This window comes from Ramularia collo-cygni (genome assembly GCF_900074925.1).
Source record: "Ramularia collo-cygni strain URUG2 genome assembly, contig: RCC_scaffold10, whole genome shotgun sequence".
Taxonomy (NCBI): Eukaryota; Fungi; Ascomycota; class Dothideomycetes; order Mycosphaerellales; family Mycosphaerellaceae; genus Ramularia; species Ramularia collo-cygni.
Genome location: NW_019716264.1, coordinates 67,066 through 91,005, shown reverse-complemented (window position 1 = coordinate 91,005; position 23,940 = coordinate 67,066). Strand labels below are relative to the sequence as shown.

The 23,940-nt window shown below is 52.2% G+C and overlaps 10 protein-coding genes; 4 read left to right on the top strand and 6 right to left on the bottom strand.

Annotated features, from left to right (window-relative positions):
* Positions 1-2,010: 2,010 nt before the first annotated feature.
* On the top strand, positions 2,011-2,795 carry RCC_06654 (related to theta class glutathione S-transferase; the record flags this gene model as incomplete). XM_023771917.1 has 2 exons in its annotated part: positions 2,011-2,211; positions 2,334-2,795. 2 exons carry the CDS (start codon positions 2,011-2,013, stop codon positions 2,793-2,795), a joined length of 663 nt encoding a protein of 220 aa, XP_023627685.1.
* A 627-nt stretch (positions 2,796-3,422) lies between these two features.
* Positions 3,423-4,643, bottom strand: RCC_06653 (related to cystathionine beta-lyases/cystathionine gamma-synthases; the record flags this gene model as incomplete). Its single annotated transcript, XM_023771916.1, has 1 exon — positions 3,423-4,643. One exon carries the CDS (start codon positions 4,641-4,643, stop codon positions 3,423-3,425), a length of 1,221 nt encoding a protein of 406 aa, XP_023627684.1.
* A 1,893-nt stretch (positions 4,644-6,536) lies between these two features.
* RCC_06652 (uncharacterized protein) lies at positions 6,537-8,138 on the bottom strand (the record flags this gene model as incomplete). The annotated part of the gene is made up of 1 exon (XM_023771915.1): positions 6,537-8,138. One exon carries the CDS (start codon positions 8,136-8,138, stop codon positions 6,537-6,539), a length of 1,602 nt encoding a protein of 533 aa, XP_023627683.1.
* Positions 8,139-8,834: 696 nt separating this feature from the next.
* RCC_06651 (related to peptidylprolyl isomerase precursor, mitochondrial (cyclophilin B)) lies at positions 8,835-9,802 on the bottom strand (the record flags this gene model as incomplete). XM_023771914.1 has 4 exons in its annotated part: positions 8,835-9,084; positions 9,142-9,194; positions 9,251-9,429; positions 9,601-9,802. 4 exons carry the CDS (start codon positions 9,800-9,802, stop codon positions 8,835-8,837), a joined length of 684 nt encoding a protein of 227 aa, XP_023627682.1.
* Positions 9,803-10,574: 772 nt separating this feature from the next.
* On the top strand, positions 10,575-12,146 carry RCC_06650 (related to cytoskeletal adaptor; the record flags this gene model as incomplete). Its single annotated transcript, XM_023771913.1, has 1 exon — positions 10,575-12,146. The coding sequence occupies one exon, from the start codon at positions 10,575-10,577 to the stop codon at positions 12,144-12,146; it is 1,572 nt and encodes a 523-aa protein (XP_023627681.1).
* A 378-nt stretch (positions 12,147-12,524) lies between these two features.
* Positions 12,525-13,095, top strand: RCC_06649 (60S ribosomal protein L23; the record flags this gene model as incomplete). XM_023771912.1 has 3 exons in its annotated part: positions 12,525-12,586; positions 12,665-12,989; positions 13,063-13,095. The coding sequence occupies 3 exons, from the start codon at positions 12,525-12,527 to the stop codon at positions 13,093-13,095; spliced, it is 420 nt and encodes a 139-aa protein (XP_023627680.1).
* A 595-nt stretch (positions 13,096-13,690) lies between these two features.
* Positions 13,691-14,676, bottom strand: RCC_06648 (uncharacterized protein; the record flags this gene model as incomplete). XM_023771911.1 has 2 exons in its annotated part: positions 13,691-14,055; positions 14,130-14,676. 2 exons carry the CDS (start codon positions 14,674-14,676, stop codon positions 13,691-13,693), a joined length of 912 nt encoding a protein of 303 aa, XP_023627679.1.
* A 1,262-nt stretch (positions 14,677-15,938) lies between these two features.
* On the bottom strand, positions 15,939-18,446 carry RCC_06647 (uncharacterized protein; the record flags this gene model as incomplete). The annotated part of the gene is made up of 1 exon (XM_023771910.1): positions 15,939-18,446. The coding sequence occupies one exon, from the start codon at positions 18,444-18,446 to the stop codon at positions 15,939-15,941; it is 2,508 nt and encodes an 835-aa protein (XP_023627678.1).
* Positions 18,447-19,555: 1,109 nt separating this feature from the next.
* Positions 19,556-20,257, top strand: RCC_06646 (uncharacterized protein; the record flags this gene model as incomplete). The annotated part of the gene is made up of 1 exon (XM_023771909.1): positions 19,556-20,257. One exon carries the CDS (start codon positions 19,556-19,558, stop codon positions 20,255-20,257), a length of 702 nt encoding a protein of 233 aa, XP_023627677.1.
* A 461-nt stretch (positions 20,258-20,718) lies between these two features.
* On the bottom strand, positions 20,719-22,797 carry RCC_06645 (probable UTP-glucose-1-phosphate uridylyltransferase; the record flags this gene model as incomplete). XM_023771908.1 has 3 exons in its annotated part: positions 20,719-22,086; positions 22,150-22,245; positions 22,699-22,797. The coding sequence occupies 3 exons, from the start codon at positions 22,795-22,797 to the stop codon at positions 20,719-20,721; spliced, it is 1,563 nt and encodes a 520-aa protein (XP_023627676.1).
* Positions 22,798-23,940: the final 1,143 nt, after the last annotated feature.

The following is a 23,940-nucleotide window of genomic DNA, read 5'->3' as shown; positions in this document are numbered from 1 at the left end:
ATTTCCACTCATTTTGCATCACCAATTCCTTCGTCGCATGTTCTTTTGAGACCCTAGAGAGCCCGGAGGTAATCTAAAGATCGGATATAGGGTTCACACTAGCCGTCCACCCGGCCAAGACAAGGAAGTCCCGTCCCTCCTTCGGCTCGATCGTCAAGGCGCGCAACCTCACTTCCAACCACATCGACATCGGCTTGGCTGGCCTGACACTGTGCTACATCCGCGACGCCCAATGGCCAGCTTTGCCCAAGAGGTACAGCGCCGTTGGTGACCTCAGTATCCAGCTTCCGACGGATCCCAAAAGGCAACTTGATCACCGGCATGGCTCCAAGGCGGTGGCTGGATGACAGTACCACGGCATGCCTTCAGCAATCAGCATGCAAATTGAGCAATGCCGGTTTGCTTACTTGTATGTTTGTGGACCCGGGCAAGAGTCTCTGATGATGAGCATGTCCGCAATCTCCACAATTCACATGCATGTCCAATCCTCGAGGCCCATGTGGAGAGCATTCCAGCCTTCCTCTACGGTGGTCGCATCCAGCAGATGCGCTGCTAGCAGGCGCCGCCCCGGCTGAGGCACTATTAAAGTGCACTTGAGTCCTGATCCACCTCATTCAACTCCTCGGCGCCGAATGACACGACATGTCGAATGCCGAAAAGACAGGCGACATGCGCTATTTTGCGCTGACAGGAAAATTGGAACCACAGCTTCATTTCGAAATTGTCGCTTCGAATTGTATGGGTTGCTAACTCATCTGTCGTGGGGAGGCGGTGATAGTAAAGGAGGTATGGAGAACTCCTCGCGGGGAAGGTTTGAATCCCCGCCAAGTCCCACCCACCATTCAGCGGAGACTTGACTTGACAAGGCTGTGGAGCCAGTTAAAGTCATGGTGCGGGGTCTTACGAATCTAGGCCGTCAGTGGAGAGCGGTGATTCCGCTGCACAAATCTATCAACGTTATCAGCAAACGATTGATACACAATCGTGGTGCGATTTTGATGCCATGGTCTGTTGCTGCCGTGCTGTCTGCGACCTGCTAGAGATACAAAGTCCATCAAGTGGATGATTATGTTGCGACCTGCGGTACGGTCCTCTTCCAGAAAGCTATATTACCGACGACATGAGGAGGCCACATTAGTACTGCTTGAAGAAAAGTATCGTGTACAGGTACACTTACTTGACTTTTAAGCTCTGATCCAAGGCCAAGGGTCAAGTCCGGACTCCGAACGCAGCACGTCAATAATACAGCACGTCAACACCGGTACCGATGGGCGATAAGCGAGGGACGAACCAAAGAAGCAATAGCCCTTCCCCTATGCAAGTCAACAGCAGACCACAACGCCATTGCATCATTTCCAATCTACAATCATCGCCTACTTATGCAGCAGCACAAAATTGGCGGCAGTATCGGGAGTCAATCTGGCCGCCTCACCGWTAGCTGTATAAGAAGCAGGGGCGTACAGTAGTACAGTACGAGCTACAGGGGTTGGAATGGGCCGGATCGCTCACTAGAGTCAAAATTGTTCAAGCGAGCTCCCTACCAGTTATCTGCCGAAGATGCCCGCGACAGTGTCTCAAAGCGCATCGCCACTTCCAGGACCAATGCTTCACCGCATCGGCTTTCCACAGCGATGACAATCGTGCAAGATGGCCAGCAACAACTCGTCTCCACGAGGGTTGAGACGCAACCCACCAACAAGTTTGACAACCAGTGCTGCGTCGTCGAAAGCGACGAGTGATGGCTCGTCGAACGATGTTATGCTATCAGCATCATCGACGAAAACATCACACAGAGGAGGAACCCGGGCATCATCCGTCGCATCATCGTGGAGAAAGCGAAGGCCATCGTTTCACGTCACCAGCTTCGCCTTATCTGTGGCGTGTAAGTTGTTGACAGTACATCGACCACCTCCGCCGTTGCGTTCAGCCACTCCCGCTTCCACGCTTCCACCTTCGCAGCTTCCATCGACGGCTCCTTCCATGCTGTCGTTGGTAGACAGCGCACCGAGCATGAAACCACTCAAAATCTACGGAGATATACTCGGACCTCAATTGTGCAAGGTCGTGTTGATTGTAAAGGAACTTGGACTACCATATGTGTTGAAAGTGTTCGACCACTCAACCGTCGACAAAGACCCCTACGCTCCGACAGCTTTATCAAGAGCCGTACCTGCACTGGATGATCCCAATAATGAGTTGGTGCTATGGGAGGTAAGTAGGAAAAGCCAGCGAGATCTCTCACACTGAGGGTGCATCGAACGAAGGCTTCGTGCGTGGAGAGATCAGCTGTCCAACTCCTCTTCATATGCGGCTCGCTGATAGAACTTCTGCAGTCTGGCGCCATAGTTGAATACATCATCGAAACCTACGACAAAGACAACAAACTTCACTACACCACTTTCCCTCAAGTCTGGCACCAGAAACAATGGGCCTGGCATCAATTCGGTGGCCATGAAGCAATTCTAGGGAAAAAGGCATTCATCTCCATACGCGACTACTACGATGCCCTAATCCGTGGAAATCTTGCCACCATAGAAAGCCACCTTGGCTCTACAGGAAACCTCTATCTAATAGGAGACCGAGTTTCATACGCGGATCTAATGTTTATTGCAGCGAAAGAGGCCTCGAAGATCACTCTCACKGAAAGTTTCAACCAAGAATTCGAATTCGAATGGAGGAGTCGATGGCCGAGAAGCTACGATTGGCATCAAAGATTGCTGCAGCGATATACAGTACGGCAGTTGTTCAAGGAGAGAGCGAAAATCATCAGGGAGAGAGGGTGGTTGCAGGAATGAATGGACGAGATGTTTTGATCGGGAAGCGAAAGTGCCCTAGGACGGGAGGTGTGGATAAGGCCGACTAGGGTCGGAAGATTACCAAGCGACATTGGGACGACGGTCGCGAAGAATCCATGTACAGTATCTTCAGACTTCTGCGCTAGCAACTAGCCTCGTTGTTGAGTGGGGGACCTCGTTCAAAATTGCGACAGACAGCGTGGGGACTCTGGGAGACCTCAGCGTCGCGAGAACTGACTCGACATGGGACAGACAGTTGGCGGATGCCGGAAGAGGAACGATGGCCGAGTGGTATTCGCAAGCTGATGGCGGCTCRGGCATTGCAGGTATAGCACCTTGCGTTCTGCTCTAATGAATAGGCAGCTCGTCACTAAGTCTAGAAACTGAATGAGAGATGAAATGACCAACTTTGCTTTGATACCTTACTCCGAAGCCAAGGCTTGTTAGGCGGACTGACTGTTGAGGTAAGCACAATTGACTTCTTCATGAGGCCGATTATTCGCATGGTATACAGGTTTCGCATAACTGCAGGGCCGGTGCCACTTTGAGTGATTGGTTGCATATATCTAGGGTCAGGAGTCAACAATGCCGCCATCCGACATGCCCTTGGAGAAACTCGAAGAAATCTCATTTCGCTTCTGGGGAACCCGCTTCCGCAGCGAGAGCTTGGAAACCCTCTAGCAAGTCGGTCTTCAAGTCTTCCCAATTCTCCACACCAACACTGACTCTCAGCAAGTTTCCCTCGACAGTATCATCGCTCATGCTCCTCCATTCAATCAAACTCTCCACACCACCCAAGCTCGTTGCGTGATGGAAGAAGTGCAGCTTGCTAGGCAAGGACTTTGCCAACTCCTCCGTTTTCAACCAGATGCTGAAAACAGGCCCATATCCATTGGGCATCTGTTCATGTAGCCATCCCATGTCCTCCTTCTGTAAGCTCGCATGCTCCAGCTTCTGTACAACGCYAAAGTCCTGCCCCTGTTCCAGACTATCCGCAATCCATTGCACGAGCTTCGTGGCATTCTCGCTCTGCCTCATGACTCGCAACTCAAGAGTCCTCAAGCTTCGCACGCCAAGCCATCCCTCCAGACTGCCCATCACGGAACCCAGGTAGACCCGTTCGCCGAACATGCCCCAGTAATCCTTCACCCGTGCAGGTTGGACCGCAATCACTCCGCAGAGCATGTCGGAGTGACCGCCGAAGTACTTTGTGCCACTGTGCATAACAAAGTCGGCGCCAAACTTGAAGGGATCGAGGAGCGGTGGGGGAGCAAATGTCGCGTCTACCGTCAAAACCGCACCTCTTTTGTGTGCCATCTCAGCGAAATGCTTGACGTTAAAGGCTTTCCCAGAAGGATTCAATGGTGTTTCCAAGTGCACAACGTCTCCCTCTCCCAGCTCTCCCCAACTTCCCTCGTCGAAGAGATCTACAATCTTACATTTTGTAAGCTTCTGGTAGATTTTCAATACTCCATGACAGCCATGATACCCAGCACCAATGGCAACAACCTTTGGATTCAGCCAGGTGAGGAGGGCATGGAAAGCCGCGAGACCGGAAGAGTAAGTCAGACAGGGAGCTTTGAGGAGGGCGGACAGGAGTGTTTCTAAACGAGATGTGTTGGGCGCTGTGAGGCGAGAATAGACATGAGCATCAGGTTTGATGGCACCGCCTGGAGCTGCGAAGAATGTCAAAGGGTCGATTTCTCTTGCAGGAACGAGTTTGGAGGGATCTTCTGGGTAGCGGAATGTTGAGGAGACGTGGAGTGGTGGGGCTACGTCTGTGATGTGGTTGATGGGGTCGTCGGCATGGATGCTGAGAGTGGACAGGGAAGGTGTGCTTGGCGCCATGTTGACGTGCAGTGGTTGCAGATTTTGAATTCGAGGGGAGTCTCTGAGGAAACTTCCTAGATTAAACCAAGTGAGGTCGATATGAGTTGAAAGGTCTTGTCATCTACCGCTAATCAGATTTTATGGAGCAGATGGCGAAGATCATCCCGGCTTACGCCCTATTTGTGTCGATCACAAATCGCGGGAGAACTATCAAGCGATGATATCATGCCTCACTTCAGACCTTTTCCAGGACATGCATCTTCAGCTATGCTCGGATGACATGGCTGTTTCGATGTGGATTTGGAAACCCTCACCAGATTTCTACCAGGGAGATTCGATTGCGATGCCGTTATGGCTCTACACCCGATTGGAAAAACACCACCAAGACTACGGGATACAGTCGATGGAATGACACCTCTTGTCATCATTTGATATTCACATGAGGAAGTCCACGTCATTGCAGTTGTACATTCCCTCTATAGGCTCCAGACCAGGCTACCGCGAACGAGTCTACGAGGGGTAAGCCCAGGAGTTCCGCTGTGCAACCCTCGATAAGTCTTGGCAATTTACATTCCATCGATTGATAGTTTTATAGAGAGTTCAGTATCCTGGAGAGTAGCAGCGGTCACTTTCCAACACCACTCGTTAAACAACAAGCATCAAACATCATGTCTTCTTATCCCAATACATCAGACCTCTACACTCCTATGGACGTGGACCCCTTTTTCATCCCCCAGTACTCAGCATGGCAAGGCTCGCTCGCTGGTACAATGTCCTCCTCTTACAGCCGATCAATCACTGCAGCACTCCCAGAAGAGCTCCTCGAATACATCATCAACGAATTGGCACCACCCTCGAGTTGCGAGCTGGAACCGAACGCGTCCACCAGCAACGAATCCAGAGTCAATACCAACACTCTTTTCGCCCTGTCCCTTGTCTCCAAGACGATGAACCGAATCGTCGAGCCAGTCCTATACAAGAGCTACAGCACCCATCTATCCCCACGAAAGTTCCTGGCGGCACTCACCCTCCGCCGGCATCGGACTCGATACGTGCAAGAGCTGATCACAGCTCCGATTTCACCCAGATGGTATTCTCCGAACCTGTTCAATCTGGATGCAAATTTGCGGATGTTAGACGTGGATGATACAATCTCCACAGTCCTACGTTTGTGTACGTCTTTGGTGTCGCTYGAAATTACCCTTTGCCATGAGTATCCCGGCTCCCGCACCGAAAGCGTAGTACGCCATTKGGCCTCGGAAACCTATCATGGTCCGCAGCGACACACTCTGAAGAGGGTAGTCTTCAAAAAAAGCTGCTACGAGACCTGCCGGTTTGAGTCAGATGTGGAAATCTTTCGCTAATTCCCGTATGTACCAGAGAAGGTCTTCCGTGGACTTGATCTGTACTCCATGCTGGGCCGAATGGACACTATGCAAATCTGTCATGATGCAGTCCGGAGAGTACACATTTCGAATTGCTGTCTCGGAAAAGGAGATGATTTGGATGAGCTGCTGTCAATGTGGCCTATGCTCACCTCCTTGACCCTGACACGCAATGGACGCGCTCTAGATGCCAAAGCTTTATCGGCTATGCTACCGCTGTACTGTCCACTGCTTGAATCTGTGCAGATCGATACAGAATAGCATGGTGCATCAATCTGCCGGGGATGCCGTGATGGTCCAGACCCGTGATGGTGGATTGAAGGAGTGTTGGCCAGGCTTCTTGCGAGTCTCATACGTTCCTGCACGGGCTTAGCGATTTGCGATGCTTRGTTTTGGTTTCCATGGCGTTGTTGAGGAAGGGAGCAGCGAATCCCAAGGACGATCAACTTTCCTAGTCATCCGCAGAATGGCTCGTAAACTAGCGTCCACGCTTGATAATCAAACAGCGATACCCACATCGCCGCCTTCACTCAGGCTCCGCCTCAGGGATGAAAGCTTTAACATCCACCACCTCCAAGTACGACTCGCGAATCTGCCTCGACTCAATCTTTTCCAAAGCATGCCTTCTTCGATCACTAAACTCCACAGTCTCTTCCAACGCAATCACATACAAGCAAAGGGAGTGCAGATAGTTCAACGTCTCTCTTGCCCATTGCGATTTCGGGTGCAGTCTTCCCGTGTACATCACAGCCAGATGTTCGAAAGAATCTCTGCTAKATCCAGCTGCATAAGCTTGGGTCCCGCCATTTCCCTCGGTGGAGGCATCCATAGTCTTTTCGATAGGGATTTTATCAAGAATCCGACACGATGCAAACGAGTCCTTGGCATCAGTAACCCGTCCCAACCACTCTAGATGAGAAGTAAGCAGAGCCTTGAAAAGCTTCATGAACTTCCACAAATCACGCGCAGCCCCTCTCGCCTGTCTAGATTTTTTTCTCATTTCGTCCACCATATCCTCAGTATATTCCCATTTCCCCAGCTTCAATTTCTGGATTGCGGACTCTACGCCCTCGAGCGTGGAGTCGACGGTTCGTAGAAGCGCAGAGATCATCCTGTGGAAATCCCTCCGTCCTAATTCTTCAAAGAGCGGTGGCTCGGTCTGCATCTTGCGAACCTGTCGATCTGACAGTAGGTATCGAGACCAGAAGTGTTCGATGAATTTCGCCTGTCTCTTAATCGGTTTCAAAGTTCGAACACTCTCATCTTGGATCTCTTCTTTCCAAACGCCACGAGGAAACCGCGTGTGACGAGCCGTGAGGATCTTGAAGATGTTACATCGTCCCTTGCCCGCGTTCATCCGACCAATCATCTTCTCGTTACTGACCATGAAGATATAGCGTGCCAGATCAGTCCCAGCTCGGTAGTTGGAGTCCGCCTCAGGTGGATCTTGATGGCGGATTCGCAGAATCGTAGCTTGTGTACCGACATGCGTTTTGAAAGGAATACATCCGTCATGTTCGCTCCAGTATTGCAAAACAGCKCGTACAACTCCCCCTGTGAGATCCAACCCGTCAGGTAGATTTTCATTCTCTACTTCCAGCGTTCCTCGCTTTCCCGAGGGACATTCACCAAGCACGAGAGGCCAGTGAATAACATGGAGATCTGGCACCGAACCAACAGGCGGGATATGTGCATCTTTCGTGAATACGTAGACTGTCTCAGAGTCGCGTGCAAGTAAGCTCGCGTAAATGTCCTGGCGATATCGATGTGTGCAGGTCTTTTCCAAAAATGAATGGTGACGGAGATGGCAATAGGAACATGGCCTTCGATAAGAGTATATTGACCCTTGACTCAAAAGGTATGCTGCGCGATCGCGCAAGGTGCGGCGGTTCAGTTGGGATGCTAAAACTGGAAGGCTTTTGACGAAGTGGTGTCCGGAGACGGATGTCGTCAGATCCTCGACATCATTGATGATTTTATTCTCCCGCTTGGATAAAGGTTTGCTGAGGCGATATGTCATGGCGTCGGCCAGGGGTTGTAGGTCAGTGATTTCAGATATTTCGTCCGAGTGAATTGGGTGAGAAGTATAAAGTCCAGAGAGGACTTTGTAGTGAAGATTGCGGTGCATGCCGAGATCCACCTGTCATTTTCTGAAGTGGTAGCGCATGAAAGGTTCCAGTCATTCTTCGTGTTAAAGTTGGTAGAAAGTTCCGCACGAATACTGACAGGACGCACTTCTGACGCAGACTGGGTGTTATCGTAACGTGCCTCGTAAGTATGACCGCTGCTTACGGCAATGGATGCCTTGGTCGAAATGGATCCTGCGCGAAGAGGTTGTCTTGCCGAAAGGTATAACATCGGTGGTTCTCCCCAAGCCAAAATGAGTTTCCCCCTCTCCGCCTAACGGTCGGTCATTGCAGAACTCAGGCTTCAAATCTGATCGCTGGACTGTCTGCGCCAGAATGCTTGTCTGAGCCTCTCCATAAAGGTCATCACCACCGATGAAGTTGATTGATCCTGCATCACAGGATGTCCAAAGCAACTGGAGTCCATACAATCCGGTCAACTTCTTGCCAATGAATTCACAATGAGGAGACAAAGCACAGGATGATGAGGATTGAAGGAAGAAAAATGTCGGATAGCAACTCATACTTAGCGTACACGGCAATCAGTCCACCCAACAGCTGCCTCAAATTTCAACACCCTACTGCTGCTCTCTTCAATCTCTGGATATGGGCTTTTGCTGTTTTTGTCACTGTCCATCTCGCCGCCACCATCTTTGTACTATATCAACAATCCCCCAGGTCTCATCTGCCACTCCATTCTACTCGGCACCAGCGGAGACGATCTTTGGTGGACCCTCCTTGTACTTGATAGCGCCACTGCTAGTTCCACACGCCTCGATCGACTTGACCACACCCATGCTTGCTGCATCGCCCTTGGGGATACCTCCGAAGACGACGTGGCGGGAGTCTAGCCACGAGGTGACGACGGTGGTGATGAAGAATTGAGAGCCGTTCGTGTTGGGGCCGGCGTTGGCCATGGAGAGGAGGAAAGGTCGATCGTGGGTGAGCCTACAATCCACACATCAGCATCCATCGTTGAGGAATGAAGGATCTCCACTGCCTTACTTGAAGTTCTCGTCGGCGAACTTGTCGCCGTAGATTGACTTGCCACCAGTGCCCTGTGATGTGATGTCAGCACGGGCAGGAAGTGAAGGATGTGATTGAAGGATCATACGTTGCCCCGGGTAAAGTCACCGCCCTGAAGCATGAAGTCGGGGATGATGCGGTGGAATGAGTTGTGCTTGGCATCGGCGTAACCGAATCCCTTTTCGCCAGTGCAGAGGGCGCGGAAGTTCTCCACGGTCTTGGGAACGACCTCGTCGTAGAGCTCAAAATTGATGCGGCCATTGCGGGCTGTTGGATCGAGGGTCAGCTTAGGAAGGCATTGGGAGGGAACGATGTGGACATATGGGAGTAGGATGTGAGGCATTGCCAGGCACTGTCATTGCAAATCTTCTTTGCTAAAAGACGCTGCGTTGTACAAGCCAGTTCCCACGCGAACAGCATCGATGTATTACCACTCACGCTTGACGGAATCGTCCTTTGAGGTTACTTCTCCAGAAGCATCGGTTTTGTACTCGGGGCCGGTCCAGGAGACGTCAAAGTGGGCCTTCTTCACCATGTTGGCTGCAGAGACGTGAAAGGCACGAGTGGCGGGGACTTGGTGCTTGGGGAGGAGCGAGCGGGCGAGGAGGGAGGAAGACGAGGAGCTGGAAAACTTGAACATCGTTGCAATCAATGGCCGAGAAAGATGTCGAGTGGTGGGGTCGATGGCGGGGCACGAAAGGCGTCTACGCTTGGTGGTCAGCCTGAATCTTCCGTCTGCCGAGAATCTTCCCCCGTTTGTGGAAGAGTGTCGCTGGAGGGGCTTCTTTGCTGCGGAGCTTCTTCCATGGGGAAGCAATGCCTCGGGGGTTGGGATGGCAGTAATGTATGATGACACCGTCYCTCGCCTGCATTGCAGTGGAGTATCATGGCCTGGTCAACAGCCAGTCCAGTGGAGACATATGACAGCCATTGAAGCGCTCTTCAAGTGCTCCACACCAACCCGCACAAAGGGTGTGATGCATGTCACAAAGTCCTTGCAAGTGACTGCAACATCTGCTGTCATATGATTGTGGCGGAGAGCTTACCTAGGAGTTCGCGGCTGATGGAGTATCAAGAAGTACCTGTTCCATCTCAGCAAACATGCGCTTCATTATGAGGCATTGCATGGGCTCACTAGTATACACAGAAGCGGCCGGAGATTCCAATCGATTGGAGATGTAATACAGATGCAGAAAGGTGATGTTGTACAAGAGTGTTGATGGCAGGATGAGTGAATTGTCGCGAAAGCCATTCGATCAATGGATCTTCTCCGCCACGCCGCCGGCCCTTCCCGCGTGTAGAACGGACGGACGCGGAATCTCCTTTCGACTCCACACAAGCTGGCTTCATTAACAACACATCCACATCGCTGGCCTGCAATTCTCGTCGCCTTGAGCGTCACCTCCCTAACCATGGATTTCAACGCACTCAAAGAAGCCGCCGCCAACATTTCAAYCTATGACATCAAAGCAGGTGTTCGCAAGGTCCAAAATGCCGTCATGAACTACACAGAAATGGAGTCCAAAGTCCGCGAAGCAACCAATAATGAACCTTGGGGTGCCTCTTCTTCCATGATGCAAGAAATCGCCAATGCGACCTTCAACTACCAACTCCTCACCGAAATCATGCCCATGATCTACAAACGCTTCACCGAGAAATCCGCAGAGGAATGGCGTCAGATTTACAAAGCGCTGCAACTGTTGGAATTCCTGATCAAAAATGGCTCCGAGAGGGTCATCGACGATGCACGGCTACACCTGAACCTCCTCAAGATGCTGAAGCAGTTTCATTTCATCGACCAGAATGGCAAGGATCAGGGGATCAACGTCCGGAACCGCAGTAAAGAGCTGACGGAGCTGTTGGGAGATGTCGAGCGGATTCGAGCGGAGAGGAAAAAGGCAAGAGCAACGAAGAACAAATATGGAGGTGTCGAGGGTGGTGCTGGACTGGGCATGGGAGGATCATCTTCTGCAAGATATGGTGGTTTCGGGAGTGAGAGCGGTGGAGCTGGTTACGAGGGCAGCTTTGGAGGTACGAGTCGAGGGGTGTACGGAGATGGTGGTGGATTTGGTGGTGAGAGCCATGAAGAATATGACGAGGGTGGGAGGACAGCTGGTCAGGACAGGTTCGATGAATACGACGAATATGATGATGGTGGTGCACAAGCTGCTCCTGGTAGGCGGAAACATAATGCCAGCACGGCGAGGACCCCTGCGAAGAAAGCAGAGGCTCCAAAGCCAGCACAAGCACCCAAGCCAAAGGAGCCAGAAGTGGATCTCTTCGATTTTGGCGATGATGAGCCTGCTGCTGCTCCTTCAAACGGTTCTGCATCCAAGGCTCTCGCACCACCCACAATAGCTCCTCAAACAGTAGCAGATGACGACGACTTTGACGACTTTCAATCCGCAGCTCCAGCAGCCCAGCCAGCCGCTCAACCATCCATACCCGCAATCCCCAAACCCAACTACAGCTCTTTCTCTACCACCTCATCGGCAACACAATTCGCTCAACCAGCACCGCAATCAGGTGCAAACCAAGCAGGTTTCTCCAACCTCTTCTCCACCACATCTCCAGCTCCCAGCAGTACCGGCACACCCTCCAACTCTGCCTTCCTACCACCCTCGGCGCCAAAGCCGTCAGGTTATCAACCCAGCGGTCCGAACTATTTCACCAGCGTGGCTTCTTCTGCCTCTCCAGCAGGCGCTGCATCGAGCCCTGGTGCTGGGATTGGTGGCAACAAGATTGGCGCACCCGCGGCGAAGAAGTCTGCGGGAGGAGGTGATGCATTTGCCAGTTTATTGGCCGGCAGTGGTATGAAGAAGAGTCCTGCTGCGGGGCAAGGCAAGGGCATGACAATTGCCGATATGGCGAAGCAGAAGAGCCAGGCGGGTCTATATGGTGCTCCCGCACCCGCGCCGGCTCAGGCAGGAAACAATGGGAGTGTGAACAAGACTGGCAGTGCGATGGATGATCTTCTGGGTTAGGATGGATGTGATGCATGGGGAAAAGCGTAGAGCGCACAGTAGATTATGATCAGTGTTTCAGTCTGAATGGATGATGGTGTTGTTGCAGCTGCGTGATGATTATGAATGACAACGTGCGGAACTACTCGCATCATCGCCAGATTGCCTTGCTCTCCTGGATGTGCTGAATTGTACAGTATCTCTGCATCGGAGAAGTTCATCCATTCTATAATGTCATGTGAAGCGTCGGACATCACTCCCGCCAAGACTTCTTCCACGGACTAACTTCGGCACGAGCATTTCGACGGCCAGCTGAGAAGGGCAACCTCGATTCTTTTACGACGACGACGCCAACCGCACACCACTACTAACCACACGACACGGTCCACACAGCACACAATGGCGCCAACAAGATCCAACACATCCGGCAACAAGCTGAAGATGACGCTCGGTCTGCCAGTGTACGTTCCCACCCACCCCCGCGAACCTATGTACCGCATCTCAAGGCTCCCCACAATCTAACGAGTGATCTCACACAGCGGCGCCGTCATGAACTGCTGCGACAACTCCGGCGCCCGTAACCTCTACATCATCTCCGTCAAGGGCATCGGTGCGCGCCTCAACCGTCTCCCCGCTGGAGGTGTCGGCGACATGGTCATGGCTACGGTCAAGAAGGGAAAGCCCGAGCTGCGAAAGAAGGTCATGCCTGCCGTCATCGTGCGCCAGAGCAAGCCATGGCGGAGAGCGGACGGCGTTTTCCTCTACTTTGAGGACAACGCTKGTGTCATTGTCAACCCCAAGGGTGAGATGAAGGGAAGCGCCATTACTGGACCTGTGGGCAAGGAGGCTGCTGAGCTTTGGCCGGTGAGTTGGAATGATGAGATAATGGAGGAGGGATTTGTAAGGGATTTGCGACTGATTTTCGATATGTGCGCAGCGTATTGCCTCCAACTCCGGCGTGGTGATGTAAAGCGACTCGATATTTCTTCCCAAGACGATACACGACGACGAACCACACCCGACCGACCGACCGACCGATCAGAAGGCGAGAGGGTTTTTTTTCATGCATGGATGGATGGGGAAAGCTGGCGTTGTCGGATTGAGGGCCAGAGAATGAAAAGGTGCTTCGGCGAGGAGATTTGCTATCAATGGCATTGGGTCGAGGGACTCCGCCTGTTCATCGGGCTCTCTTATTGCACTACTTGTACTCCACTGGTCGCACGGCTGCCGCTGAAATGAGATTGTTCATGTCACGCTTTCCAAACCACCACTGCCAAACCACTTTTCAGCTGGGATAAAGAGGTGAGGCGGAGAGATCCGAGGATATCATCGTGAATACTGGAGAGACGAGATGCAATCCGACTCTGCAAGTCGAGTGAAGGCGTCGATTCCATTCCATTCAATGCCACGTGAAGACTTGGGTAGAGAAAGGTAAGGTAGGACCGCCGCAGATAAGTGAACTAACCACAGATGGTCAAAACACATGCAGATTCTCCAAAATCGGATCTTGAATCCCACTACGAATCGAGTATGCCCAGAACCTCTAATCATTACACCCCATCAACTCATTCATACCTCCAACAATACTTCCCCCTAGTAGGCCACATCGCCTCCCTAACAGTAACATTTTCAAAAGCCTCGGACAAAAACACCTCGCTATCCAAATTCGGCCTAGGAGTCGCACTCCACCCTTGATCCCTCCTCCTCGCGGAATCGAAGATTTCGGGATCGGGTAATGTGGTGGTGCGAACGTCATAATCGAGACTCTGCCAAATGTCGAAGATGTACTCGACCATCATGTGGTGGAAGAAGAACCAGGGGTCTTGCGAGGAGAAGGTGACTTCGATTTGTGTGCCGCCCATGAATATGTGGGGATAGTTGTGTACCGAGGGGGATTCGAGTTCTAGGAGGCGGGAGAAGGTGTTGGGGTCTAAATAGGAAAATGTCCATTAGTGTGTTGTTGCAAGGGTAGAGGAAGATCAGAAATGGGAAGGGGATAAGTACCTTCAGCCTCAATCGTCTTGACAACATCTTCAAATCTCAAATGCTCCAACATATCCACATTAAAAGTCCTCTCAATACACCTCGGATTATACCCAAACCCATCCTCTCTCGGATTCCTCTTACAACCCCATCCATTTGGCGAAGGCCCCAACGTAACCTTCCAATCCTTCAACGGGCCCTCCATAACACACGCACACGCCTCTCCCGTCTGCGTCCCATTCCCCGAAATGGACGTGGGGGAATTATCAAACATGGGCCAGGAATTAGGATCCGTGTCGAGATATCTCGACCAATGCCAATACGGGTGTCCGTGGGCATACCCGCATTCTTCGCGCAAGGCCTTTTCAAAGGCGTAGATGTAGTGGCGATGCCAGATGGGGAGCCAGGGGGATCGGTGGACGGTTCCTGTGTTGATGGCGTGCGCGATGGTGAAGTCGTCGTAGCGGTTTTGTACGCCGGGGTATTTTTCGGTTTGGGAGGTTTGAGGGGGGAGGTCTTTGAGGCATTGGATGGCGGTGAGGTAGTCTTCTCTTGCGCTTTCGGTCATGTCGCCCCTGGGGATCACGAAAATCAGGATATCAGCGCGCGATTCTTTCTTTTCTGGTCTGGGAGGGTTTGGAGGATATTTACCATTCCCTTCGCACTACCATGTTATCCCATGTACACTCTCCATCCTCTGGGAGACTCTCTTGCAAGTTCGTCAGATACTGCTGTTGTAACTCGTCCCATCTGTCGCTACTACTTTCATCCTGCGWCTGACGCTTCACAGGAGGAGCAGGATGTTTGTGAAATTTCGCATGGTCATGAGTCGCAAGGACGGGCGCCAGGAATTCCGCTGATATCAGTACTAATAACCACGCGCTCCAATTTTCCAGCATCTTCTATAACGGTGATCAAAAGAATAAATGAATGGAAGGAAGGGAGGAATAGACGGGCAATGATCACGAGAAGAGACAGAAGAAAGAAGCAATACAATTAATTGAATAAACAGCCCATCCGGGGAGAGGGAGCAGATGTAAATGATAACCCCCACCGTTGTTTTGGACTAGAAATAGCCCAACCCGCCCGTTTCTTTCATGTACGGCGACTCACGTCAGACGTTTCCTTTAGATGGGGAAACCCAAGTGCTTGTTCATAGAATCGAAATGATTCTTGTTGCCAGGCTCCTAGGAGAGTCTCCTTTCTAACCAATAAGAGAATTGTAACAATGTGAATTGATGAAGGCTTCTTTGAAGTTTGTTTGGTATGAGGTGATGTTTCATGGAGAGATGAAGTAAGTTTGTTTTGGCAAGGTACGGCGAGACGAGGCCAAAATAGGAAGCCGTTGATTATGCTTCCGGCGGGTCCGTTCAAATCTAGACCTGGGCGTTCTAGTGATGAACTGGTTCGCTCATCTCTGCTTCCTACACCATGAAATTCAACGATATCCTATCCTATCCCATCCCGCCCTCTCCACTCCTTTAAAATGCAAAACACGGCGCCTTGGTATTCGTAAACGCCTTCTATTCCGCCCTCTCCTTCCTCTACCACTCCCTCACCCGTTCGCATCTTAAGAGAAGGACTTTCTTCTTCCTAGTCKTCGTCGAATTCGTAGTTTTCGATTGGTTCATTGATTCATCAATTCGAAACAAGTGATGTAGCGATTGAGTAGCATAGTATATACCAACCAATCCCAAGCAGAAAAAAACAAAAACCTCCAACTCTGAACACCCCAACCAACAATCCAACGAAAGCTTTCTCGTAACAATCCATCCATCCGTCCATCTAACCATCTATGCAATTCATCCCCCAATTCCCCTCAACTAAAGCTCAAGCATACCTTCTCCCACTAACCCCCCTAGCCCCCCTCTCAACCACCTCTCCCCCTCCCTCCCCATCATCCCCCTGAAATCTCGCCATTTTCCTCCCTCCACTCCTCCTCCTGCTCGCACCAACAACATCCTCTCTCGAACCCCCTTTCCTCCCGCCGAAATCCTCTCCCGACCTTCTCGCAGGATGACGATCCTCTTCATAACCATCATCATCATAACTATCATAATCATCATCATCATCGTATTCTGGTTCCGCAAGGGCATGACGTCTCCCCGGGGGTGGAAGATCCCTACTCGCTCGTCTCCCACCATCATCGAATCTCGGACCTCCAAGACTCCTGCGGGGAGGAGAATCATAGCGTCTGGGATCCACATCGTCAGCGTGATGGAAATGTCGGGGATCATCGTATCCATATCCATATCCCCTCCTTCCTTCATCTCTCCGAGAAGCATGATTGGGACGATGCTGGGAGACATGTCGATGAGGATCCTGCCCGGGTTGCGGAGGAGGATATCCACCCCTGCCGCTCATCACACTCCCTCTCCTTTCTTCCCCCATTAGACTTGCCCTCCTATCTTCCCCTCTCCCACCAGCCCTACCTCCTCCCCTCCCAGCAGCGGACAAACTTCCACTCCGAGCAACGGTACTGGCGAAAAGCGGCCCGGCACTCGGCCCAAAACTCACTCCCGGCACACCATTTGAAGCGGGAACGGGTGGTGGAGTTGGACCTTTTCCTCCTCCCGTCACCCCTCCTCCTCCTCCTCCTCCTCCTCCTCCGTTAGAAGTAGAACTCTCCCCCGAACTCCTCCTACTGATTTCGCCTCCCGCTTGCTGCTGTTGTTGCGGTTGTGGTTGTTGTTGCGGTTGTTGTTTCTGCTGTTTCTGCTGTTGCCCATTCTTCCTCTTCGCCTCCGCGACGCCGGCGAAATAATCCGCTGGCTCCCCTTCTCTGCCCTGAGAGGTTTGTGCTTGTGCAGAAGGAGTGGGTTCCGCACTACGATGTCTCCGATGATGTCCTTCTCTACCACCTTCGTCTCGAGATGCAGGAGTAGGTGTGTGGTGTTGAGATTGGGAGCGAGAATGTCTCGAAGGGGTAGCAGCAGCGGCGGCACCGGCAAGACCTGCTCCACCAGCCGCAGCAGCAGCAGTAGCGGAAGAAGAATTGATGTGATGTTTCGATGGGGGAGGAGTACTCCCGACTTCACTCTTCTCCCACCATTCATCGTCGGCAGTGGCGTCCGAGGAGACGGCACTACTTCCATTCCCCGGTCTCACGGGTTGGTGTTGCTGTTGTTGGGGAGGAGACGCGTGGGAGCTCGTCGTCCTCTTCCTCTGATGTTGATGGGCACGAGAATGCGATTCCCTCCTCTCACTACCCGAACTCGTGGGCGGAGCTCCTCCATCGTCGTGACTTGCATGCGCATGACTCGGCCTCCTCCTCCTTCCCCCGACATGTTGAGCATGTGCACTCCCACTCCGACTCCCTCCCCGTCCATCCCACAGATAGGGAGAGCCGACATTTCTCGCAATGCGGCCCAAACTGCCGACCGCTTCCTTGCCTTTATCCATCATCGATTGTCGGGGACTGAGCGCCGGGCGTTTACTCCCGCTCCGATGCCTCACAATCGAAGGTCTACCATCGACATGTCGATACAAGGGATTCCGAAAGTAGGCCAGGGCGGGAGCTCGACTATCCACACTCTCCAGATCATCGCCATCCTCGTCGACGTGTGCCTCCTCCCTTCTGCCCCTCAATCTCCTTGGTCTCCCCTCATCGTCATCTTCATCGTCGACGTCGTCCCGCTCAAATCTCGCCGCCTCTTCCGCCTCGGCCTCCTTGCGCAAGCGCTCACTGACGCCCTCATACCACGCCACCATATGCCGATCCGGTTCTCTGGGAAAACACTCTCGCGGCAGGATTTTCGGAAAGACATGACCGGAGTCGGGATCCCTGACATCCCACTTCTCCACGGCCTCTCTCAAAAACTGGGCGTGTTCCTCGGGCCCCAACAGAATCTGAATGGTCTGCCACATGATCCAGCCTTCGGTCTTCAAGGCGGGAACGACGGGATCGGTGAAGGATCTCTCGCGACTGCCGTTGGCCATTTCACCCGTGTGGGTGGCGTGTCGCAGGGGTTGGAGACTGTGCAAACATCCCAGAGATTTGTAAATGAAGGCGAGGGATTCATTCGGCGTGGCGAGGAATAATTGGTCGTAGTTGCCATGTAAATCGCGATAGAAGTGGGCGAGTTGGGTCGGGGTCAGGTCGGGTTGCTCAAAGGGCGCGGCGGGTCGGGAGGTTTCGTGGGTGTTGTTGTTGCTGTTCTCGTAGCTCTCGTTCATAATGTCCTTGAGGCCGCGGAGGAGGGCTTTGAGACGCGGGGTCCCCGTTTTGTCGGGGTTGAAGAGATATCCCCAGTATTCGTACGCTTCACGCTGATCCCCCGACATGGAATGCGGCGAGAGAGGCGGCGCGCTATCGGGCGTCGTCGGCGAAGGCGCCATCTTGGTGTTGTTGTGGTGGAAGAAGGAAGGAGAGAAGGATGTTTTCGTCGTCTGACTCCTTCAACGCCTTTTTCAACCGTCAGCTTCGTTGAGATGGATGGCTTCCTTCACTTCTCCCAACCTCCATCAAGGTCAAGCAAGATTCCGCTGAGAGTGGGAGGATAGCATGGCAAACCCTCCGACTTTGCCTCCGACTCGTGGTCATTCCAGGCATATCACATGTGAGACTACCGCCCATACCTACCTAGTCACCATCCATCGCTTATCGACGATCGCATACGTCATTGGTATCGATTCATGCCGGATCGTCAGGCTGCGACGGTACTTGCCCGAGAGATCTGCAGGCACAAATATCAACAGTTGACCCATGCAACCATCGACCTTCTCTCTGTGTACCTGACAAGAAACATCATCTGGAGCTAAATTGGCATCTCATCAGCCTTGTGATATGCCATCAACGATGATGTCGAAGCGTTTGTTCCATGCTTTCATCCCTGCCACCTGTTCTCCAACCACCACTTCCATCCAACCTACCTGAATTACATCCTCTTGGCGCCGTCTTCTACATCCATCCTGCATTCTTTTGCTTTCTACGGAACATGAGGCTTCGGTCATGGACGATGGAAGCCATGCGAGTGGTCCAGATGGTTTTCCTTCCGGCTACATCCCCTCCACCTCATCTTCACAGAAGGGAAAGGTGGAGCCTTACCATTCCCGTAACATTTTGTGTATGGATGAGGAAGAAATAGTCGACCGTTCCGCTGGTCGAAGTGCATTTTCCCCTGGACTGTCCATTCTGTACATCGTATTCATCATTCACCCGCAACATCCGCACCTTCTTGGACACCCCGTCGTTATTATACATTTCTTCCCCCCAAATCCACCATCTATGACATTGCATCTCCCATGAATCCATGGAAAGACCACCAGTCATCCATGGACTTGAGTACATCTCCGCATCATCATTCTCATTCTCATCTTYTTCATTTGTATAACACATCCTACGTTCCGCTCCCTCCCTACCCTTTTCTTCCACAATCCCTCCCTTTATCGTCTTCATGGAAGTGATATTTAGCAATGACCAGCCCTTCCCTCCATTTACCAGAGACATGACAAGAAACTACATGCCTCCTCCAACGGAAGAGCCGATCACCTCATCTACGACTCCTCCTCCTCCGCCTTCTCCATCCGACACACCCAGAATGACGGAATCGGAATCCTCCGACGCAGCCACCTCGTGTCCGGCTTCAACCACAACCACCATCAATTCAACACCAACACCAACACCAACACCAACATCACCCTCCCCTCAACCACTACCTCCAACAGTCCCCCCACCAAACTCAGAACCCTCCACCCCCTCACCGAAAGACCCCATGACCCTCCTCCTAACCACATCCCACGCAGCAGCCTACATCTTCACCGGCGCCTGGTCCTACCATGCCCCATCCCAACCCCTCTCCAACCTAGATTTCTACAGCCCCCTCCTCCTCCTCTGGGCAATCCTATTCCTCACAACCAGTCTCCTCATCCTCTTCCACTCCTCCTCTAAAAACATCAACATCAAAAAAGGAAGGAAAAAAGACGCCTACATCATGTCAGCAATCCTAGGTCTCGTAATCGGAACTTCGTATCAAATCTTCATCCAAAGGAGATTCCAGGGGGAGAATTTCGGAACGTTCATTTTTGGAGTTCTGGCTGCTGTCTATCTTGCTTTAGGGTTGGAGATGTGGGTAGGAGGGATTTCGAGGTTGGAGGAGTGGTTGATGAGGGAGAGGGAGGGGGATTTGGAAGGGGGAGGGAGGGATTGAGGATGATTTATGATGATGAAATCTATTGATAATGATAATGATGATACCTATTGATGATGTGAAATGGAAGCAGAGGATTTTAACATGTCTGCTCTCTTCTCGTTGTATTCTCTGTACTGACTGCCGTACATCTATCTGGCAGTCACGAGTTTCATCTCAAAGTATGGCTTCCTCAAACTCTGGCGGACTGCCCTACTGCAATACTTCCAAGTTGTGCAATCATCACAAATCAGCAAATCGGAATCGGAAACATGTCAAAACTCATCAACACTGCCATAATAGCCAGCTATTAAAAAGTGCACTCTCGGTCCCGTCGAATGCACCATCCACCGACCTCTAATACCCATATTCATCCCTAATGCATACAATCTCACTCTCCTCACCAGCAAAAACATCCCAGACTTTCCGTCCACAGATGGGGGGATCGCCCTGCTCGCTCTTGCATCTCTCCACACCCACCTCTAGTGCTCCAGCRGTCTCAAACTACCCTGGACCACCACATTCTCCAGCACCGAACCGGGAGGGATGTCAATGGTGCTGCCTTCCGTGGCGACGATGATGACGGTACCCTTGAGCACCACTCCACGTCCAAGGTTCACTCCACCCGTAATGGTGAGGTGATCCAGCTCGAGGATCTTGGGAATGGACGGGATCCGGCTCTGAAAGTTGCTGACCTTCTTGAAGTCATTACCGAGCTTGATCAACGGCGCGGGTCCGAAGCGGTTGGGGTCCATCATGAGCTGGCCGTGCTTGAGGGTGTAGAGATCCGACTTGACGAGCATCAAATCCGAGCACGTCTTGACGGGCAAGAAACGACGACGGGGAACGCAGACACCATGTGCGTTGGTGAAGTGACGAATGGCGGCTCCGACGGCGGTCTCGAGTTGGATGATGTTGACATCGGCCTCGCCCTTCTTGTCGGCGGGAATGGTCTTGCCGTTGGGGATGATTTCCATGGCCAGCTCGTTGTTCTCGACAATCCTCTTGACGGCACGGAGGTTCATCCAGATGTTGTTGGTGTTGAAGTACTTGAACTTCTTGATGCTCTTGAATTCGTTGGTGTACTGCTTGGGCACCTGGGCGATTTCGAGCAGGCGTGCCTGACCCTCGTAGTCGATGATGGTACCACCCTTGACATCGGCCTTGGTCTTGTCCGTCAACTCCATAATGTACTCTGCTTTTGTCTCGACCATGTGCTGGAGGATGTTCAAGTCCACGACAGCCCCGAGGTTGTCGGCGTTGGAAAGGAAGAGAATCTCCACACCGCGCTCAATCAGCTTGTCCAGGATACCCGAGTTGTAGAGCGACTCGAAAACGTCACCGTGACCTGGTGGGTACCAGTCGGAGATTTGCGAGTTGGCGTGCTTGGGGGCGGGGAGGAGCGAGTCCTTGAGGATACGTGGGTAGCGAGACTGGTTGAAGGTCATAATGTCGATGTTGTGGCCCTCGTACTTTTTGATGATGCTGGCCGTGTCGCTGTCGGTGTTGAATGAGTTCATGAGCACAAACGGCACGTTGACATCGTAAGTGCGGTTGAGGTGCTCAATCTGGCGGACGGACAGATCGAGGAAGGACATGCCATCGCGGACCTCAATGACGGACTTGGGACCGACACAACCCATCGAGGTACCCAGACCACCGTTGAGCTTGAGCACGGCAAGCTTGGAGAGGAATTCGACCGACTCGGAGTTGCCCAGGCTGTTGTAGTCGACCACCTGCTCGGGCTTGGGTGGGGAGATGCGGTTCCAGTCAATCTCGTTGCCCTTGGCCTTGTCGTTGAGGTAGCGGCGGAAAAGGGCGAAGAAATTGTCCATTTCCGTCTCGAAGCGCTGAATTGACATGTATTAGTGGGATAAAAGTGCAAGTGAGGGCGGTTTGGGAGGGAATCTCACCTTCTTCTCCTTTGGGTCGGTGACACCATCGGCCAGGCTGTTCAGTGCGTTGCGCATTTGCGAGGCAGCGACTGATGTGGAGGTGTTTTCGAAAGCCTGATCGCCCTGCGTTAGCCATATTTCACACGCAATCTTGCTGGCCGTGCCGCCAATCGTATTCATGTTGTCGTGGATGGGAACAATTTTTCTGATCGCGTGTGGTAGGGGTGTTTCTTATCGGCATCGTTTGCCATGAGCAGAAGCTCGTTGCTTCCAGTGAATGCATGTGCCCGCTTCGAGGGGGGTGAGGTGAGTGAGGTAGGGTGGGTGGGAATGAAGGAAGTCGAACAGCGCTCAGAAAGCAGCAATCCAGAGATAGTCTGCAGTGAGGTCGTCTTCGTGGTGTTGTCGTCGTCGCTGAAGCTTCCTTCACACGTTGCCGCCATTCATTGTTCCCCACCATCATACCCATCACTCTGCTGCCGCCTGCCGCTCAATTTCTGCCATCTGCCGCCGCGGCTTCATACATTCGCGTGTGAGGAGGGGAGATCAAGCACCAGGAGAACTTACCACGTGAGACTGCGACTTTCCGTGATGACGCTCACCCTCAGCGGGCTTGAGGTGTGAAGGGAGAGCATCCTTGAGCTTGGATGGAATTGCTGATGCCATGTTTGCGGTGGTGTTGTTGTGTCAGATGGGTGAGGTGTGTGAAGAGGTTGTTGTTGTTCTGGGGAGAAAAGAAGGTCGGTGGTCAGCGCGACGTTGATATGACGAAGGTGGGTGCTAGAAGTGAAGCTCCCGTCTCAAGTCGTGGAGGGAGAATTGTGGATGTTTTCAAGGGTGATCGGCTTACTGTACAAAACACAATCAAAAGGTCCAATGGTTCGGAAGTTCAAGCCCGACTTCCTTTGGTTGATGCAAATATGCAGAAGATGGAAGGGAGATGGGGATCAAGACGGAAGAGCGGTCTGCTGTCGTCGATATTTATCATTGCGCAGGTTGACCATTTCGACAACATTTCTTAGCTCCTCATCGCCCTGCATTCACCGACAGGGATTTCGTCAATGCGCCCACCAAGCTGTGCCCCACCATGCCGATAGTGTTGTGTTGGGCCACGTCTGCGTCAAGGAAAATCCAACAATTCTCGTCGGCATCTGATGCTTGACAGCTCTCGTCACACGCTTCATTATTGTTGGCACGCACCCGTCTGCTCGTTCGTGCCGTTGCAGATAATAATACTGTAACCACGATAGACATCATCAACGTTCATCATCCAAGCACCCACTTCACCAGGATCTCCTGCCTCCTTCTCCCCCATTTCGGACGAGGGCAGATCACATTCGCACCACAGCTTCAGAGATTGACAGCTGTCCAAAAGCTCCTGTTTGATCGCCTTGTTATGTATCCCATGGGCCACGGTATGCCCTACAACATTCTTCTTCTCATCCCAACAAATAAAGTTCATCAACCCCAGACGGAAGGCTCTCCAAACGCTTCTCCAAACTTTTGGGAAAACACGCTGAGTCGCCACTTGCGCTTCGACCCGCTTTCGGCCGACAGTTGGCGCCGATCCGACAACAGTGCTGCCGGCTGTCGGCTTGGCTGCCGGTGATTTTATCTTTGGGATTGCCAACACACGTGCTGGATGGAGAGGTGAGTCGTTGATGAAGAGCCAACGGTGAAGAGATGTTAGGGGAACGCTTCAATCATACCTTTCCGGTAGATCATCAGAGGGGCCGGAGCAGCATAGGGATGAACGCCACAGCAATGAAAGTTATCTCTCGTCAACCCACTTTCAGCGCAACTTTGAAC